Genomic DNA, 19892 nt, shown 5'->3' with positions numbered 1-19892 from the left:
CTGCTTTGTCTGTACTTGTAGGGTTTTAATGCAAGCCACAAAAGGCAAACCTCAGCTAGCAAACGATGGCTTTAGGCGAGATTCTTTTGAATAGTTATCAGCATATTATTTGCTGTGTGTTGCATATGCATGTTGAAGCATATTTAAGGAGCCATTAAAAGCTGTAACATTCAGCTGCCGCTTTTCACCGTTAGAAGTAGAGCTTTTTTCCTAGACCTTCTAAAAGTCTACTTTGAATCGTCAAAGAAAGAATAGCATTTCAGGAGTAAAAATGCACAGTAGTAGTTATAGTTACCATAGCAGTGATTCTGTGTTTAGTAATACCACCAGTACTCGAACTAGTCTTGATTCAAATGAAAATCTTCTCTCGGTTCATTGTGGTCCCACATTGATCAACTCCTGCATTAGCTTCGGCAATGAATCCTTTGGTGGACGAAGGTATTGAATCATTGGTGTGGGATTGTGTATTACTTTTAGTGGGCAGCGTTTTTCAGGAATGGTAAGCCTTTGACTTCAAAGGGAGAAGCTTTATTTTTTTTTTGTCTCGTCTTTTAGGTTGGAAATGTTGCAGCAGATTGCCAACCGAGTTCAGAGGGACAGTGTCATCTGTGAAGACAAACTGATTCTTGCCCGAAATGCTCTCCAGTCTGTAAGTTAATTTTGGGAATCATTGAGGTTGTGGTAGAGGGGTCAGTGCGGGTTTGGATGAACTAAAACTTTTGTGTAATGTTTGGTTGATTCTTGGTATATTTTGTCCACTAAAACTTAAAGTTTGTTAAAGATTATGATCGGTGTGCTCTCTTGAGGGACAATAAGCAAAGGGAAAACATGTTTTTGAACCAACAAGGAAAACTAAGGAAAGCACAAGTGGGCTTCTGTTCTAATATTTGGAGTTTCATATTTAGGGATGATTTTGAAACTTGTTTCACAGAATTAATATTGAGTTCTTTTAAAATACAGGATTCTAAAAGGTTAGAATCAGGGGTACAATTTCAGAATGAAGCAGAAATTGCCGGGTATATACTTGAATGTGAGAACCTTTTACGCCAGCATGTAATTGATGTACAGATTCTTATTGATGGAAAATATTACCAGGCAGATCAATTGGTACAGAGGTAAGAGTGCCACTTATTCCTATCCTGTCCTTTTGTATTACTGTTTTATGGGCATTTGCAATAGGAATATAGAGTATGACAATTTAATGAAATATATTTCTTAGCTCTTTTCAGTTGAAAATGTGTGTCACATTAATTCTGGTATATTTTGGTATGTTAAATAGGTATTTGTTCTTCAAAGATTAGTAATAGAAAAAATATTTTATGATGCATATAATATTTACTGCTGCAGTAACTAACATATTCATTAAAATGAATACTTTAAAGGTATATATGTTTCATATATGTATTCATTTATACATTTACATATAAGCATTCATTTTAAATGTATATATGTACATATATGTAACACACATACACTTAAAGTATTTATATGTGACATTTTAAAAGAGGAAAAATATAAGAAAAATGTCATTTTTAATTCAATTTTTCAGTTTTTTGTTTATCTTATGAAAATATTTATAACAAAATTTTGGAAAAAATATATGTGTATAAAAATTTATGTCTCTGAGAAGTGGGTTTGGGAGTAGGTATGGAACCTTTCAGGCTGTAGACTCTCTCTCTGTATCCATCCATCCATCTATCTATATGTAAAGGCAAAATTTTTAAATGATACTTTGACCCAGTAATTTTACTTTTAGGAATCTATAGTAGTTCTAAATATGGCAAATATATAAATAAATGTAGGAAAAAAAGCTTTATGTTCATGACAGAAGTATTTTATAATAACAAAAGTTTGGAACTATCCTAAATGTCAAATAATAGGAGAATGATCACATTATAATAGTATTCATTATAAATTATAGTTATAAATACTAATGATATGGAAAGTCCTCACAGGACAATGTTCCCTGAAAAAAATTATGATGCACAATTTTACTGATATGATTACAATGACCTTCTTTTTTTTAAAGGCTTTATTTTTTTGAGCAGTTTAAGTTTACAGGAAAATTGAGTGGAAAATACAGAGTTACCATATGTCCCCCATACCTCCCTCTTCCCCAATTATTAATATCTTGCCTTAGTGTGGTACATTTGTTATAATTGGTAAGCCAACATTGAAACATTATTATTAACTAAAGCCCATAGTTTACATTAGGGTTCACTTTTTGTGGCCAGTGCCTTTATATTGTACCTTATGCTTTTTTGGGTTTTTTTCAGGGTTGCAAAACTACGTGATGAAATTATGGCCTTAAGGAATGAATGTTCCTCTGTGTACAGCAAAGGACGCCTGCTGACGACAGAACAGACGAAGCTCATGATATCCGGAATCACCCAGAGTTTAAACTCAGGATTTTCACAGACCTTACACCCCAGTCTGAACTCAGGGTTGACCCAGAGTTTAACACCTTCCCTGACCTCCTCTAGTGTGACTTCTGGCCTGTCATCAGGGATGACTTCCCGCCTAACTCCGTCTGTCACTCCAGCTTATACACCTGGTTTCCCATCAGGAGTGGTTTCAAATTTCAGTTCAGGAGTAGAGCCAAATTCATTGCAAACTCTGAAGTTGATGCAGATTCGAAAACCCCTTCTAAAGTCTTCTTTGCTGGATCAAAATTTAACAGAAGAGGAAATCAACATGAAATTTGTTCAGGATCTTTTGAATTGGGTTGATGAGATGCAGGTAAAAAAAAAGTTTACTTTATCTGAGTGTTTCAGTCTTTATTGCTATCAATTTCTTTTTTTAACCTAGTATTTTGCTGTTTGAAGGTACAGCTGGACCGCACTGAGTGGGGCTCAGATTTGCCAAGTGTTGAAAGCCATTTAGAAAATCATAAAAATGTTCACAAAGCTATTGAAGAATTTGAATCTAGCCTTAAAGAAGCTAAAATCAGTGAGGTATGTGACTTCTGAATTTGGGAATATTTCATTTTAGTTTATTGTTGGTTTGCTCCTTACATAAAGACCTTGTAACTCAATAATAGATATGTTAAGTGTAGTCAGGATTCCTTCATATTCCTAATTTTGATGTCTTTTTATTCCATGTTATAGATTCAAATGACAGCACCTCTTAAACTAACTTATGCAGAAAAATTGCACAGATTAGAGAGTCAGTATGCAAAACTCTTGGTAAGTGGTGTTTCTTTCTTTCTTTTTTTCTTTTTTTTTTTACCTGCTGGTTCCTTTATCTATGTTTGGTAAAGACATATAATTCTTGTAATGATTTTCCTCATAAAGAATACATCCAGGAATCAGGAACGGCACCTTGATACACTCCATAATTTTGTGAGTCGTGCAACTAATGAACTTATTTGGCTGAATGAAAAAGAAGAAGAGGAAGTTGCTTATGACTGGAGTGAGAGAAATACTAACATAGCTCGGAAAAAAGAATACCATGCCGTAAGTGTGACCTCTGCCGTTGCATACTAAGGTTGTATTTCCAGTTTAGATCTTTTTCTAACACATTTCTTAATTCTTTCTTCATAGGAGCTAATGAGAGAACTCGATCAAAAGGAAGAAAATATTAAATCAGTTCAGGAGATAGCAGAGCAGTTACTTCTAGAAAATCACCCAGCCCGGCTAACTATAGAAGTAAGTCAGAAAGTGTAACGGTCTTGGTTGAATACTGACATGTGATTATTGTCCTTCAGAATCTTTTATTGCTGATAAATTGACAAATACAAACCATCAAGCTTTTATTACACTGACTCAGGTGCCTTTGATTAATTTCACAGTTTAATTTAATAGCTGTTATTAATTATTATTTAATTTAATAATTTTCCAATCTGGTTTTATGAAATGGTTTTGTGAGGTGTATTGCAACAGCATCCTGGCAAGGCTTCATGGTGTACAGTGAACCTTTCAAATATAGAAGTGTATAAGTGATACGGGATTTATCAGGTTACTCGTACAGTTGTGGTGTTTTTAATTTTTAGGCCTGATATTTACTAGGCAGAGTTAGTGACTTTCTGAATGGGAAAGGAGGTTAGATAAGAGGACTGGGAGTGGCACTCCTGGACAGACGGATGTGGCATATTGCTAGGGGAAAAAAATGATGCCTTGCATAAAAGATGACATGCTTCAAACTCACTCACAGTTAAGGGAAGGAATCTGATAGTCGTTGCTGAAATCATCATGACAAAAGATTAGTAAAACTCTAGGCCTCATTAGGAAGTTTTGGGAATATTATATTTTGACCTTCTTTAATGCCACATATGAATGTTAAAGATGTAGAGAAGATCAGGGAACTGCTAGGGAAAGGAAAGTAGAATAATACAGGGTCTGGGATATAGTTTTGTATGATAATAAACTAAAAACAGAGTGTTCCTTAGGGTAGAGAGAGGAAAGCTGTTAGGAAATGGGATTGTAGGTTAAGAGTTTTGATGGGAAGGGAAAATGTGAATGTTAGTCTGATCACTTGTATGTAAAATGATAATCCAATTAACGAAAAGTTTCTTAAGGGGTAAAATGAATCCTTAGTAATCTTTATGATGCTATTGTCTTGTTCTGTGTCTTGTTTCGGGTACATGGATAATGTTTAGTTAATTTATCAACACTTTGATCTTTTATATAAAAAAGTAACTAGTAATCTAACAATGATATGTCTCCTATGGTCAGTTTACTCAAAGTAGCTTAATTTGAGGGCACACATAATATGATCATGATATGTTGCCAGATTTCCAATGCTGCACTGTACATTCGGTTCAGAAAGGCTGCCTGAGCATAGCTCAGCAGGAATTGGTTTTTCCAAAAGGAGGAAAAATGACAGGCTTGCTTAAAATAGTCATTAAAGCATCTAGAGCGCCCTCTCCTGGAAGTCATTGAATTGCACCTTAAATACACAGGGAGTTTCATGTTTCCATAATGAAGTTGATATCCTTTCTACAATATTTTTTGCCCTCATGAAAGATATACCCTGCATTAAATTAAAAGTTTAAGCAAATGAAATTTTTAATAAAAATTCTTGGTGTTATCATCATTATAATTCCAGAATTACCCTAGTTTGGGAGGGCATGCACTCCTTTTTCCACCTCCCAAAACCTTTCCCCAGCAAAAACAAAGAGAAAACTACAGAACCATATATTTCTGTGTTAGAAGGTGTCTTTCATGATCCAATAATATAAAAATTCAGAAAAAAAGAGTCATGAAGGAAAAGCATAGATGTGGATTCCGCACAGCAGGTATAAGGATGGGTAGCAAAGGAGTAGAGGGTTGGTTTTTCTCAATAGGAGGGACAGCTTACATTGATTTCAATGGGGGTTAAATATTTTTTCATGTAAAATAGCCAGTGTTAACTTTTTCTTTACATTTTAAGAAGAAATTTCAAGAAGTTTAAAATTGGAAAGAAATAAACTGGCCTGATTAAAAAATGTTATATTTAAACTTTAGGACTGGCTTTGTGCAAGTAGGAACTCTTAGATAAGACGGGCATTTTATTACCATGATGTGTAAGTCTTACTGTTTTCAATGTCATCATCTGTTGAGATAGCAGAGTATTTGAGTGTTTAAAAGAATCCATGTATACATACCTTATTACCCTCTAGCCAGTCACGATGGCTGTGTTCTGTCTTCCAGGCCTACAGAGCGGCAATGCAGACGCAGTGGAGCTGGATCTTACAGCTCTGCCAGTGTGTGGAGCAGCACATAAAGGAGAACACCGCATATTTCGAGGTCTGTGAATGAAGTCATAGCTTCAATAGATGGTATTGTGATTTTGGCTGACTTGCAGAAATCTTCTTCATCGTTTATTGTTAGGATATGTAAACATATATGTAATGTGCAGGGGCAGTAAATGGAAATGTTTTCTTGGTAGGACATAAGGGTTAGTTTCATGGTCTATAGGATGAATTGAAGCATTCTGTTAAGGAAGAAATCCTTTAAAAATCCCTTCCGATAACACAAAATCTTTATTCTACGAATGTGTCTCTTATTAAGGAAATGTTTTCATCATAGAGAGTTAACCAAATGAGCTCTTTGTTTTATTTTTATGAATTTTTAAACTATTCCTGGAATTATACCCCTACTTAAAAATTGTTTGAACCCTAAAGTAAAACGGATGTTTAATCAAAATAATATAGAGCCAGGACATAATATACACATAAACTTTGGACACTGACTATTCATTCATAACCCTCTGAATTCGAGGATTGTTGTCTGGGTCAAGGAAGGATGGGGCTATCAAGTTGTCTTGTGTTTTTATTCTGTTTTCACTTATGGGGGGCACACACAGGGCCCTGGTTTCTGAACTTGACAACTCTGTGCTTTACTGGCATTTACCACACTTTAACTGCCAGATTTTATCTTCTTTCCTTAGTTTTTCAATGATGCCAAAGAAGCTACTGATTACTTAAGGAATCTCAAAGATGCTATTCAGCGGAAGTACAGCTGTGATAGATCAAGCAGCATTCACAAGCTGGAAGACCTTGTTCAGGAATCAATGGTACTCATACAAAAACTTCTGCATTTTATCAATAATGTATAATAGTGATTAGTTTTTTATTATATTTTTGTGTATAGAACTTTATATTTTATTGGCACTCTTGCTATTTCTATCTCAGTCAAGCATTTAAACATTGAGTTTTAGTATTTTTTTGGTAACAAATACAACAATCATGTTTTTTACGTGATAGCTTTGATATCTGATAGCCTTGTGATATGCTTTCACAGTGCTCTGTTGGTGTTTAGCCATTCATTCCACAAATGCTTCTTAAGTACTTTCTATAGCCTAGGCACTGTTTTAGGTTCTGAAGATACAGCAGGAACAAAGCAGATAAAAATCTGTACTCTGATGGTGCTAATATGCTAGAGGGAGAGCTAGACAATAAGCATGATAAATAAGTAAAATATATGCAATCTGTTAGATAGTGGTAAATGCTAAAGAGAAAAGAGACAGCCAAACAGACAAAATAAAGAAAGAGGGATGCAAGAGGGGGAGGGGAGTGATAGAAGGGTTAGACCAGGTGGGCAGGGAAGACTTTTCTGATGAAGTTTCATTTGTGTAAAGCCCTGAAGGAATGGAGAGTGCAAGCCTTATTTTTAAAAATCCATCGCTTTTATTACTTAGGAAGAGAAAGAAGAACTTCTGCAGTACAAAAGCACAGTGGCAACCTTGATGGGGAAAGCGAAAACAATAATTCAGCTGAAGCCAAGGAATTCCGACTGTCCACTCAAAACTTCTATTCCAATCAAAGCTATTTGTGACTACAGACAAATTGAGGTACTTGTAACTCCCTGGAATAGACCTATTTCTGTCTTTACTCATCTATTTAAAAAAATGAGATCATATTGCTTATTAGTGGTAAAGTTTTTCTACTTGATAAAGCAAAAAAAAAAAAAAAAACAAGGTGAAGTATGGAAAATGATTAGTTAACAACGACCTCATTTAGTTTTTCTGTTCTTCATTTAAAACCAGATAACCATTTACAAAGATGATGAATGTGTTTTGGCGAACAACTCTCATCGTGCTAAATGGAAGGTCATTAGTCCTACTGGGAATGAGGCTATGGTCCCATCCGTGTGCTTCACCGTTCCTCCACCAAACAAAGAAGCGGTTGACCTTGCAAACAGGTTTGTAGGGATTAGCTAAAAACATACAGCTGTTTTGGGGGCTCTCTGAAGATTGAAGAAACAAATCACTACTTTATCAAGGCCCTGCAGAATCAAAAGGCTCTAGAACTAATAAACATGGGATATTTCACACAGAAAAACAATTATAGTAGCATGTTTTCAGAGGGAGTAAATGTCTTTTCTTTCATATATTTCAGAATTGAGCAACAGTACCAGAATGTCCTGAGTCTTTGGCATGAGTCTCACATAAACATGAAGAGTGTAGTATCCTGGCATTATCTCATCAATGAAATTGATAAAATTCGAGCTAGCAATGTGGCTTCAGTAAGTATAAATCTACATGTCAACCCAATGTGTCCTAAAATGTGGGACACTGTGTCATGTGTAGGGAGGAGTTTATATTTGTTCTAGAATAGGATGGAGCCCAGCAAATCAATGCTAATATTCATTCATTAAATGAGTATTTGTTATATGCCTGCTGTATACTAGGCACTTTCTAAGAATTGGGGAAGTCTGGAGATCACAGATTTCTTCCAGTGCTTACTGGGAGATAGGGAGACAGGACAGTGTTTGGACATACAAAGATAGGTATAGTTGATTTCATTTATTGAATTTTGTAGACTTGTTTTTCCTTGTCTTTTAAAACCTGAAATTTTTAGTGAAAAAAATTAATTTCAAATGGTTCTTCTATTTATCACTGTTAATTTAAACTTGCATATACTATGAGACCATATTGAGATCTGTCCCATTCAAATTTAACTCTTAGTACTATACTTGTTTAATTACATGTACCTTTGGTCTTCTTTAGATAAAGACAATGTTACCTGGTGAACATCAGCAAGTTCTGAGTAATCTACAGTCTCGTTTTGAAGATTTTCTAGAAGACAGCCAGGAATCCCAAATATTTTCAGGCTCAGATATAACACAACTGGAAAAAGAGGTTAATGTATGTAAGCAGTATTATCAAGAACTTCTTAAATCTGCAGAAAGAGGTAAAGCATGGGAATCCTTGTCTTTTTTCTCCATAGGTATTTAGCTCAGGCTATTTTTTGCTCTCAGTGGGAATTTAAATCTTAGGTGAATTGTGTCACTCAGCCTATGATACGTAGACACAATTGCTGGAACGTTAAAAGTGTGTTTGAGGTACAAAGATGCAAGGAGGGATTCATTTATTTCCAAATGATGAATTAACAAAAAGGTGCCAACCAAATAGTATGACAAACATTCTTACTACATCTACTTTTCAGTGTTTTCACCGTTTTGCAATGTAATGTTCAGAATGGTGATCCTTTAGTTTCAGAAAAGATTCAATTATTTTCCCATTTACTAAACTGTGATTTCATATCGTAATTAAAGCAAAAGTTTTTGTGTGGTTTACTTTTGGTTTTTTTGTTTTTTTTTTGTTTTTTTTTTTGAGACAGAGTCTCGCTCTGTTGCCCGGGCTAGAGTGAGTGCCGTGGCGTCAGCCTAGCTCACAGCAACCTCAAACTCCTGGGCTTAAGTAATCCTACTGCCTCAGCCTCCCCAGTAGCTGGGACTACAGGCATGCGCCACCATGCCCGGCTAATTTTTTCTATATATATTTTTTTTAGTTGGCCAGATAATTTCTTTCTATTTTTAGTAGAGACGGGGTCTCGCTCTTGCTCAGGCTGGTCTCGAACTCCTGAGCTCAAACGATCCGCCCACCTCGGCCTCCCAGAGTGCTAGGATTACAGGCGTGAGCCACCGCGCCCGGCCGGTTTACTTTTGTTAAATATAGATTTTATATTGAAATCTTGTGATATTAATTAGAAACAAATTTTATTAGTAAATGTTCTATTTCTTTAAATCTGAACCATTAACACATTCTTTACCTACTTTTTAATTTGATTTTTATAATTAATCTGCAACTAATATAATTCATATTTTTGTGAACATAAAAGAGCAATATATTACTTTCTTTGGACATTGTTAATCAGAAATTGGTACTTGAAATGGTATTAGGGAAATTTTATTAACACTTCTTAAATTTTAAAATTTATATTTCAAGGTTTGTACGTTTTGGATAGGTTTGTGATAAAATCAGGAACCATTAGTTTGACTAGCTATGTCCCAGTAATAGTAAAATTGCCATATTAAAACATGAAAAAGAGCATCCAAAAGATAGAAAACAAGGTATTTGCTAAACATTATATTTATTTTCACAGAGGAGCAAGAGGAATCAATTTATAATCTCTATATCTCTGAAGTTCGAAACATCAGACTTCGGTTAGAGAACTGTGAAGATCGATTGATCAGACAGATCCGAACTCCCCTGGAAAGAGATGATTTGCATGAAAGTGTGTTCAGAATCACAGAGCAGGAGGTGAGAGTTCTAATGTGTTGGGGGAAAAAATAAGGTAATTTTTCTGTCTTAATGGCCTTAGGCATCAACTACCATGACCACACTGGTCACGTTGTGAGGTTTTAGTATGTATTTGTTGCTGATTGTAAACTAGGATTCTGTAAATCAGTTCAATCTCTGACTCAGGTAAACACGGGAACATGTACCTGCTCACCTGTTGTAGTGGAGGCTATAAAGGCTTCTCATAATGAGAGTCATTATATACCTGCTATATGCTAAAGCACTAAGTTAGATCTTGGGGCTGAGCAGTAAGGGAATTATTGATTCTAAAACTTTAATGTCATGGATTATTCTCTTTGATAAAGAAAAAGTAAAGAATATGTAGATTTTTAAGTCAATGGTCATAATGTGAAATGGGTGTTTTTAAACTGTTTTAAGAAAAATGCCTCATCTGAGGTGATTGCCTAATTCTTATGTTTGTTCTCTGTTTTATAGAAACTAAAGAAAGAACTGGAACGACTTAAAGATGATTTGGGAACAATCACAAATAAATGTGAAGAATTTTTCAGTCAAGCGGCAGCCTCTCCTTCAGTTCCTACCCTGCGGTCTGAGCTCAGTGTGGTCGTTCAGAATATGAACCAAGTCTACTCTATGTCTTCCACTTACATAGATAAGTATGTAACTGCTACCTCAATATATAAGTGGCTTCATACAACTGTCATTTTTATAGGCTGTTAATTTAAAAATTCATTTTTATGAATGTAAATATTCAATTTTATTTTGTCTAAAGAAATACATTAAATTTTTTATGGGTTTATGACATTTCTCTATGTTAAAAGGGGATATACCTCAGAGATTATTGCATGATGTATTATCCTCCCAGTAGTTTTGGTAGCTCAGCTGCTCTAGCCTACAGGATTTTCCTCTCATGCTTAGCCTAAACAAGGTCCGGAAGAAACTGTCTTGTGTTGGAATCTCTTGCTAAATACCGCTTGTAGGGTAGGGCGTGGGGTGGAGCACATGCTGTCTTTTAAGTAGAGAGTCAGATAAATGTTAATCTTATAGTAAATGTGTCAGTGTTCCAAGATGAAGAACATACTATGTCATAACAGTGCTTTAGGACGGCATTATGTGAAATAAACATTTAACAATAGGTGACTATTGTTTAACTCCCTCTTTCAGGTTGAAAACTGTCAATTTGGTGTTAAAAAACACTCAAGCTGCAGAAGCCCTTGTAAAACTCTATGAAACTAAACTGTGTGAAGAAGAAGCAGTTATAGCTGACAAGAATAATATTGAGAATCTAATAAGTACTTTAAAGGTATGAATCTCACTTTTGGCTATTTTTCAAGATTATAATCTGCAAGTATTTCTCTCGCACTAGTTCAGATCTTCAAACATCAAGCATTAAGCATCTTACTTTGAAGGTATTTTTGAATGGATTTATTCCATTTCATGTCTCTGTAATTCCATGGCTTACTGTAAATAAGTATGGCTAGTCACTTCAGTTTGAGGAGAGTTCTTCTCATTTGAAGTTTAAACTTTTTTGGCAGCAGCTTTTTGGTAGTCAGTTCATCTTGGCAGAAAGAGGAGTTGAAGCTAAAAATTAAATCATTTGTAATAGATACACTTGCTAAAAGTGGCACTTATTTTAAAATATCAAGGAGGTAAATAGAGCATTTAATCTAAGAAAAGAAAAAGACTAGTAATTGTGTTCCTCTGTATCTATATTTCTATATATAAAACACTTAGTAAAACTATTGCAAAGCAATTGTGAAAAGTTATCTCAGTGATTTTTCATGCATGTGTTCATTTTTTAACAACAGAATTAGTAGGCATTGAAAAATAGACAATAAAAAAGACTTATTTTACTTATTGATGTAAAAATCTTGCTTATGGAATATATTTTATTTTATTGATGTGTAAATTCTGTTAAGTTGAACTTTACAAAATTGTCATTTTGGAAAAATCAAAGTATAGTCAAATATTGGCAGTTTCATAAGGTTCAACCTAATATAATACCTTGTAAATGAAAGATAGTCTTTCCTTTATCTGATTTTATATCAGTCATTTGTAAATAAATTTTAAAAATAGGTAAATGTTGTGTTTACCCAGCAAGTACTTGACATTTTTATAACTTCTATCAATTAATGTATTTTAGCAATGGAGATCTGAAGTAGATGAAAAGAGAGAGGTATTCCATGCATTAGAGGATGAGTTGCAGAAAGCTAAAGCCATCAGTGATGAAATGTTTAAAACATATAAAGAACGGGACCTTGATTTTGACTGGCACAAAGAAAAAGCAGATCAATTAGTTGAAAGATGGCAAAATGTTCACGCGCAGATTGACAACAGGTTAGTATCCTTTTCTGTTTAGTTTTAGTACAGATTTAATGTCCATCTGTGTATTAGGTAAAATCTAAATTTATTGGGCTTTTTTTTTTTTACTTCCACAGTTCATTCGTTCTTTCTTTCTTATACAGTAGACAATAGTAAGACATTTAACTCAAATAAGCATTTTTTCATTTATCTCCCTCCTCTACCCTCCCCTCTCTTAATGGATACTGTTGGAAACTATGACTATTCTGTTACTATTCTCTTAGGTTACGAGACTTAGAAGGCATTGGCAAATCGCTGAAGTACTACAGAGATACCTATCACCTTTTAGATGATTGGATCCAGCAGGTTGAAACTACTCAGAGAAAAATTCAGGAAAATCAACCTGAAAATAGCAAAACCCTAGCCACACAGCTGAATCAACAGAAGGTATGTAAAAATAGTTGCTTGTACTAAGATTGTGTCTGCATTTGGTCAGTCATGATCCTTATTTTCCTATATTAGAAGAAAAAGTCAGCAACTCTTTAGAGAAAGGTGGGGATTATATCGTAAATATTAAAATCCTGCTACCCAAACCTGCATACATCACTTATCTTGATTTCTTGGAAGTCATTTTTGAAAGTATAGGTAATGAGAAAGTAACATGTTGGGATAGTTTTCAAATTCCTAATGATCTTTTAATGATAGGTCTGGAAATCTCTTTGATACTTTGCTGGCCACAATAGTCTTGTGGGTTCCTAAATAAATAAAAATGGTTAGTGGTAGAAAATTAAACAGTCATGTCTGACAGAAAGTTGAATTCTTTGAAAATTTTGTTCTATCTTTAGGAGCTGGTAATTTCTAGCTCTGTTTTTATCAGGAATGGGTGGTGGCCAAGGGCATCAAGTCTGTTTTTGGATAATTCCTGTGGGGTTTAATAATTTCTGCTTTGGAAGCCCCATAAGGGTGGGTCATTTATGTGGCTTCGGCTGAAATTTGTTATTTACCCATAAGGTAAGTTGCATATTAAGTGCAAAGGGCTAAGGATATATATTGTTAAATGATGTGCATATTTCTTAGTTCCTGAGTATTTTAAATACTGGAATAGCATAGAGTTCTTTGTGCTTTTTCCTTCTAAACTAAACTGTATGTATTTATAGATGCTGGTGTCCGAAATAGAAATGAAACAGAGCAAAATGGATGAGTGTCAAAAATATGCGGAACAGTACTCAGCTACAGTGAAGGTAAGAAGACTCATTTACTCTAGGCAAATTTAATATTCAGGTATGTGATTCTACAATATACTTTTAAAGCCATACAAGTCATTTCACACAGTGTTAAAAAGTAAAAAGAGGGAATACTCACAACTTCTTTGACACTTATCTAATAATTCTTTGTGAAATCTGAGTCAAATAACAGCCCTGATTCATTCATATTCTCTGTGTCACACCTGTGCATGAGCTTGTGGGCACCCCCCAACACATACACCCACACACACCTGAATGAATACAGAGCTCTCAAGTTAGTTTCTTATCACTTTTTGCTTTCTCTTTCTTTTTTATCATTGCTAGAGTATTCAAAGTTTCTCATTTAGGGGACATTTCTCATGCTTTTCAATTTACCATTGACAACTTCTCAGTTTTAGCCTTCCAGATCCACAGTTCCATTGCCTAGCTGGAGGAAAGGAAGGCTGCATATAACTATTTTCATGAGCTTCCAGACAGACTTGGGAAATTACCTAACCACGCTACATGTTTCTGATTTTATTACCACCTTGGAAACAGCTCCAGGATTGGATAGATTTCTAAAAATGTAGTGTGGTTTTTGTGTGTTTGTTTGTTTTGTTTTTTATTTTTGTTTTTTTTTGAGACAGACAGAGTCCCACTTTGTTTCCCAGGCTGGAGTGCAGTGGTACAATCATAGCTCACTGATACCTGGAACTCCTGGGCTCAAAGAGTTCTCCTGTCTCAGCTTCTTGAGTAGCTGGGACTACAGGCATGCACCTCCATGTCTGGCTACAAATGTAGTTTCGCAGTACAGTCATGTGTCACTTAACAACAGGGATATGTTCTGAGAAATTCATCATCAGGTGATTTTGTCCTTGTGTAAACATCATAGAGTATACTTTAACCTCGAGGGTATAGTCTATTACACACCTAGGCTGTATAGTACAGCCCATTGCTCGTAGGCTACAAACTTATATAGCATGTTTCTGTACTGAATACTGTAGGCAATTATAACACAATGGTAAGTATTTGTGTTTGTAAACATATCTAAACATAGAAAAGGTACAGTAAAGGTGGGGAATAAAAGATAAAAATAATACACCTTTATAGGGCACTTACCATGAATGGAGCTTGCAGGCCTGGAAGTTGCTCTATATGAGTTGAGTGGTGAGTGAATGTGAAGGCCTAGGACACTACTGTCGACTTTATAAACACTGTACACTTAGGCTACACTAATTGATAAGAAAGAAATTTTCTTTTTTCAATCATAAATTAGCCTTAGCTTACTGTTAAACTTTTTGATTTATATGTGCTTTAATTTTTTAAACTGTATTACTCTTTTGTAATAACACAGTTTAAAACACAAACACATTGTACAACTGTACAAAAATATTTTCTTTATATTTTTATTCTATCGGCTTTTTAAAATTTTCTATTAAAATTTTTTTTTTTTACTTTTTAAACTTCTTTGTTAGAAACTAAGACCCAAATGCACAGGGTCAGGATCATCATCACTGTCTTCCACCTCCGCATCTTGACCCATTGGAAGGTCTTCAGGACAGTAACACTCCTGAAGGACCTGCCTGAGGTTAATTCTTTTTTTTTTTTTTTTTTTCCCCCCCGAGACAGAGTCTCACTCTGTTGCCTGGGCTAGAGTGCTGTGGTGTCATCCTAGCTCACAGCAACCTCAAACTCCTGGGCTCAAGCAATCCTCCTGCCTTAGCCTCCCGAGTAGCTGGGACTACAGGCATGTACCACCACGCCCAGCTAATTTTTTCTATATATTTTTTAGTTGTCCAGCTAACTTCTTTCTATTTTTTTAGTAGAGGTAGGATCTCGCTCTTGCTCAGGCTGGTCTCGAACTTCTAAGCTCAAATGATCCTCCTGCCTCAGCCTCCCAGAGTGCTAGGATTATAGGCGTGAGCCACTGCACCCGGCCAGTTCTTTTTCTTTTTTTTTAAATAAGTAGAAGTAATGCACTCTAAAATAATGATAACAAGTATAATATAGTAAATACATAAACCAGTAACTTAGTCATTTATTATCATTATCAAATACATTATATATTGTATGTGCTCTACTTTTATATGACTGGCAGAACAGTAGATTTATTTATACCAGCATCACCACAAACATGTGAATAATGTGTTATGCCATGGTATCACTAGGAATTTTTTAGCTCCATTATAATATTTTGAGACCACTGTCATATATAAAGTCTGTCCTTGACTAAAACATTGTTTTACAGCACATGACTGTATTTTCTTTATTTAAAATTCATTCAGTGACACTAGATTCTAATTATCTGCATCAAATCACGATAGCATGAAGCTTTAGTGCTTTGCTTTAATTAATTTTATCTTATTAACTCCATTCTATAGGACTATGAGTTACAAACAATGACCTACCGGGCCATGGTAGATTCACAACAAAAGTCTCCAGTGAAACGCCGAAGAATGCAGAGCTCAGCAGATCTCATTATTCAAGAGGTAATAAGAGTATGAGAGAGAGAGAGAGAGGAAGGAGTATAAAAGAAAGAAACAACACTTTTTAAAACAATTTTATTTATTTTCATTGTGGCAAAGTACACATAATATAAAAGTTACCATTTTAACCATTTTAAAGGTATAATTTAATGGCATTTCAGTAGACCACGGTGTTGTGCAACCATCACCACTATTCATTACCAGAACTTTTCTATCATCCCAGACAGAATGTACCCCAAACAATACCTTTTTATTAATGGTTTTTAAAAAACCTTTAAAAATCTTTAACTATAGAGCTAAATAAATGTACTGCATGGCTAAATTTAGAAGAGAAATATCATTTAGTGTGGTTTGCATAGCAGTAATAAGCTCATTCCTACCATTTATTATTGGGGAGTTGTGAGCTTTACTATTCCGAAGCCCAGTAAGTATTATAATTATTACTCAAAGTTCATTTAATTTAATAAGGGCAGCTGGAGATTATGTTTTTATTATTTTTTTCCTTACTTGCAGTTCATGGATCTAAGGACTCGGTATACTGCTCTGGTCACTCTCATGACACAATATGTTAAATTTGCTGGTGATTCATTGAAGAGGCTGGAAGAGGAGGAGGTAATCGTTAACGATGAACAGATAAATGAAAGGGAGCTAGATATGAGCAGAAGCTACAAAATTGTTTGTGAAAGCAAAAAAGGTTTCATGATAAATTTATGTGGCTGATAGCGGATACACAAGTAATTATTTAATTATAAAATTACGGTGAAAATAAGTCAAGGCCTAGGATATTTGTTTGTTTTTTAGATTCTCTCACATAGAAAGGCATTTTAAAAATTTCACTTCAGGACTCTATAGGGTTAATGTCTTAAATGGTTCTGTTTAAATTATGAAATGTTGGCAGTTTAGTGGAATTTTTTTCATCTTTCTCACAGCTCAGAAGTATATTTCTTTGAAGTATAGTTATTGCCATTATGAAGTCTGCAGAGATACTATGTGGACATTTTTTTTATGTATTGTAAATTGATTTACAGCGTCAAGAAATTAAAATTATGCAGCTCAGAAATATATTTCTTTGAAGTATAGTTATTGCTATTATGAAGTCTGCAGAGATACTATATGGACATATTTTTTTATGTATTGTAAATTGATTTACAGCATCAAGAAATTAAAATTATTATAAATAACAAATATATTAAAAAGACATTAACCTAGAAGTAGTAGGTATTTGTGCAAAACAATATTATTTTTTTGAGAATGATGCACTTTTTAGTTTTGTTTTTGTTTTTGCCAAAAAGGTAATGGTGCGTAGTAATAAAACTATTTAAGTACCATACTGATTTGGAGGACTTTTGCAGCCTTGATGCTGCATTTAAAAATTATATTCAGAAATGAGAAGAGTAAGGAGTTACTTATAAAAATCAGTTGTCATAAAAGACTATTGTATCTAATCTTAAAGGGATTATGCTATGCTGTATTATCTCAGTATGCTTTCTATTCCTCAGAACAGACAAAAATAGTACACTGAATGCTGAAATAAGTAAATTGGGTGACATTAGCCATTTTAAATTAGACTGTTGTTGAAATTCTGAAGATGATTATACTTGGTGCAACTCCATTCACATAATAAGAGAGCAGAATATTAGTAAATGTCTATTAGGTGTTACTTTCTTAGGTTCTAAAAATGTGATTTCTTTGTGAACTATTTTAGTCTGTTCAAAGTTAAGTTTTCTGCAATAAAGGCACTAACACAGCTAATTGCAAGACTTTATAACCAGCTTCCTCTGTGCTTGAAAAGGAGAACCAGAATGTCTATGAAAGAACATCCATCATTTTTTTTACATTTTTAGTTTTTGAGAGATCTGATACCATTTTAAATGGTATTCAGATCTTGTAAATTGTCTATACAGTAGTTAAATGTAAAATAAAATAATTTAAGTCCTTTTCCTTTCTTATATCTGATTATATATGTATGGATCACTTTGCTCAGTTTATCTGATGAGGCAAAATACTAGCAATTGATAGAAACAAAAGATATTTCAGAAGGCCTAAAACATATATAAATTATTATTGTCATTCTTTGAAATATTAAAGATTTATAGTTAATTGAAAAGCAAAACAATATAGTTATGAATGAACATGCAAAGACTAAAAGATAGAAAAGAGAACCGCCATTAAGGAACATATTGTCTTGTAAAAGACATATAGCTCAGTTTTTAAAATCAAAGGCGTAGTGTTTCTGAAACTAAGTCTTGAAAGACCCACATGAGAAACCTTGGTCTAAGACAGAATTTTCCGTAATATAAAATCAAAGATAGATGCAAATTAATTTCAGAAGTAATACCAAATTAGCTAGAGAAATGTTGGTAGACTATCTATAATAGATCATAGATGTGATAAAGAGATTCTGTAGTCTATGTTCAGAGCAAAATAGATGAAATATTATTATATATTAATCTTTGAGATTAAAGGACAACATTGAAGAACATTTAGGAAAAGCTTGAGTAAGTTATTTTTATGTAAGTAAGTTTGAGATCTACAAGAAGGCAAATCAGCCATTGGACTATTATTCCTAGTAATTTTTTTGCATTTGTTAAAAATTCAAGAGTTATCCAGGAAACTGAGATTATTAACAAATCATTTTAACTGTAATTAAAAGGTACTGAAGGTTCAACAACAGATATTTTTTTCTGAGAGAATTTTTGTTTTCTTAAACCTGAAAACATGACCGGGGGGAAAAAAAGACTTAAAGGCTCTTAGCAGTAGCTAAGTTTTAAAGGAGGTTTGATAACTGAAAATGAACCTTTTAGAAATAATCTTCTAAAAATATTGAAAACTCAATATTTCAATAGATAAAATGCCTCAGTGTCACAAAGAGTTGACCTTGATACCAAAATAAAGAAGATAGAGCCCTGAGCATAGCAGATTGTGATGAGATTTTGTTTCTGTATGAATTATTATTAGAAACCATATTTAGGTTAGCAGAGCAAATTCTCATCAAAATTATTGAGGACCAAGAAATCAGAGGAAACAAAATAAGACGTAGGGTTTAAAATGAAAACAAATCTATTGTCTAAAATAATTTCTGTACTACTTTTTAAATTGTTTCTAATTATTTTGAGTTGATGATACAAAACTAACAACTTATGGTATTAATAAAGAGAAATTAAATTGTGATTATAAACTAACCTTGATCATGTAGTTGTGTAGTTAATGTAAAGTGTACTCCTCCCAGCTGAGATTGATTCTATCATGAGTGGAGTAAAAAGGGTTTTTGATATTTTATTCTACAAATTGAAGCTGAATCCCTAAGTACATTTGAAAGAAGCTATTATATTTAACAAATATCTTTATATTTATGGAGTATCTAAATTAGGTACTTGTCAAGGTGGATTCATATGAGGCATGTCATTATCAACAGCAACAAAATCTGTGAGTATATGAAGCATATCTTTTCTAAAGCCATCAGGGACTGTACCTGCCTTTGCATTAGCAATTCTGATCATTATAATTGTCATAATATGGCAAATATAAATAAGTAAGGAATTTGACTTTAGAAATTTCAAGTTTTTATACATTTTCTTTTTTCCCTATGTCAAGTATTATTTCTTAATTTGGCTCTCTGTTCTAAAGTTCTTTGTTTTGTTTCCTTTACCATCAAATATGGGAATGTAAATACCATTTTTTAATTTCCATCAGGGTAGATAAAGAAAACTAAATTCTTTTGTGTCTTTCAGTTCCTATAGGTTGTCTGTTCTTAGCTCGTAGGACTAAGTTGTGTGCAAGAGCAGAAAGAGCACCATTGTGAGAGTTGTAGTTCCCACTTTGTCACTCACCCATTGTGAGTTTGCAAAATTATTTAACCTTCCAGTATGTCCATTTCCTCATCTATAAAAGGTTGGAGTCATGCTATATGTTTCGTGAG

At 34.0% G+C, this 19892-nt stretch overlaps 1 protein-coding gene across 11 annotated transcripts in view; it reads left to right on the top strand.

The window, feature by feature from the left end:
* The window catches only part of DST (dystonin), a 443403-nt gene that overhangs the window by 273912 nt on the left and 149599 nt on the right, over nt 1–19892 (top strand). For 9 of the 11 annotated variants that reach the window (XM_069487494.1, XM_069487495.1, XM_069487498.1 and 6 more), the window contains 21 exons: nt 556–649; nt 961–1115; nt 2277–2739; nt 2826–2954; nt 3108–3185; nt 3294–3455; nt 3543–3647; nt 5631–5726; nt 6370–6495; nt 7120–7272; nt 7468–7622; nt 7820–7946; nt 8431–8614; nt 9809–9966; nt 10441–10619; nt 11128–11266; nt 12107–12300; nt 12549–12711; nt 13422–13505; nt 15869–15976; nt 16487–16585. In XM_069487494.1, coding sequence (XP_069343595.1) covers nt 556–649; nt 961–1115; nt 2277–2739; nt 2826–2954; nt 3108–3185; nt 3294–3455; nt 3543–3647; nt 5631–5726; nt 6370–6495; nt 7120–7272; nt 7468–7622; nt 7820–7946; nt 8431–8614; nt 9809–9966; nt 10441–10619; nt 11128–11266; nt 12107–12300; nt 12549–12711; nt 13422–13505; nt 15869–15976; nt 16487–16585 — 3151 coding nt within the window. Of the gene's footprint in view, nt 1–172; nt 439–555; nt 650–960; nt 1116–2276; nt 2740–2825; nt 2955–3107; nt 3186–3293; nt 3456–3542; nt 3648–5630; nt 5727–6369; nt 6496–7119; nt 7273–7467; nt 7623–7819; nt 7947–8430; nt 8615–9808; nt 9967–10440; nt 10620–11127; nt 11267–12106; nt 12301–12548; nt 12712–13421; nt 13506–15868; nt 15977–16486; nt 16586–19892 lie in introns of those variants that run through there. The other 2 variants (XM_069487499.1, XM_069487500.1) reach the window with 1 other exon arrangement.

This window comes from Eulemur rufifrons, chromosome 15 (assembly GCF_041146395.1).
Source record: "Eulemur rufifrons isolate Redbay chromosome 15, OSU_ERuf_1, whole genome shotgun sequence".
In the NCBI taxonomy this organism is placed as follows: Eukaryota; Metazoa; Chordata; class Mammalia; order Primates; family Lemuridae; genus Eulemur; species Eulemur rufifrons.
Note: the sequence above shows the minus strand (reverse complement) of the source record. Positions and strands in the feature narration are given on the sequence as shown.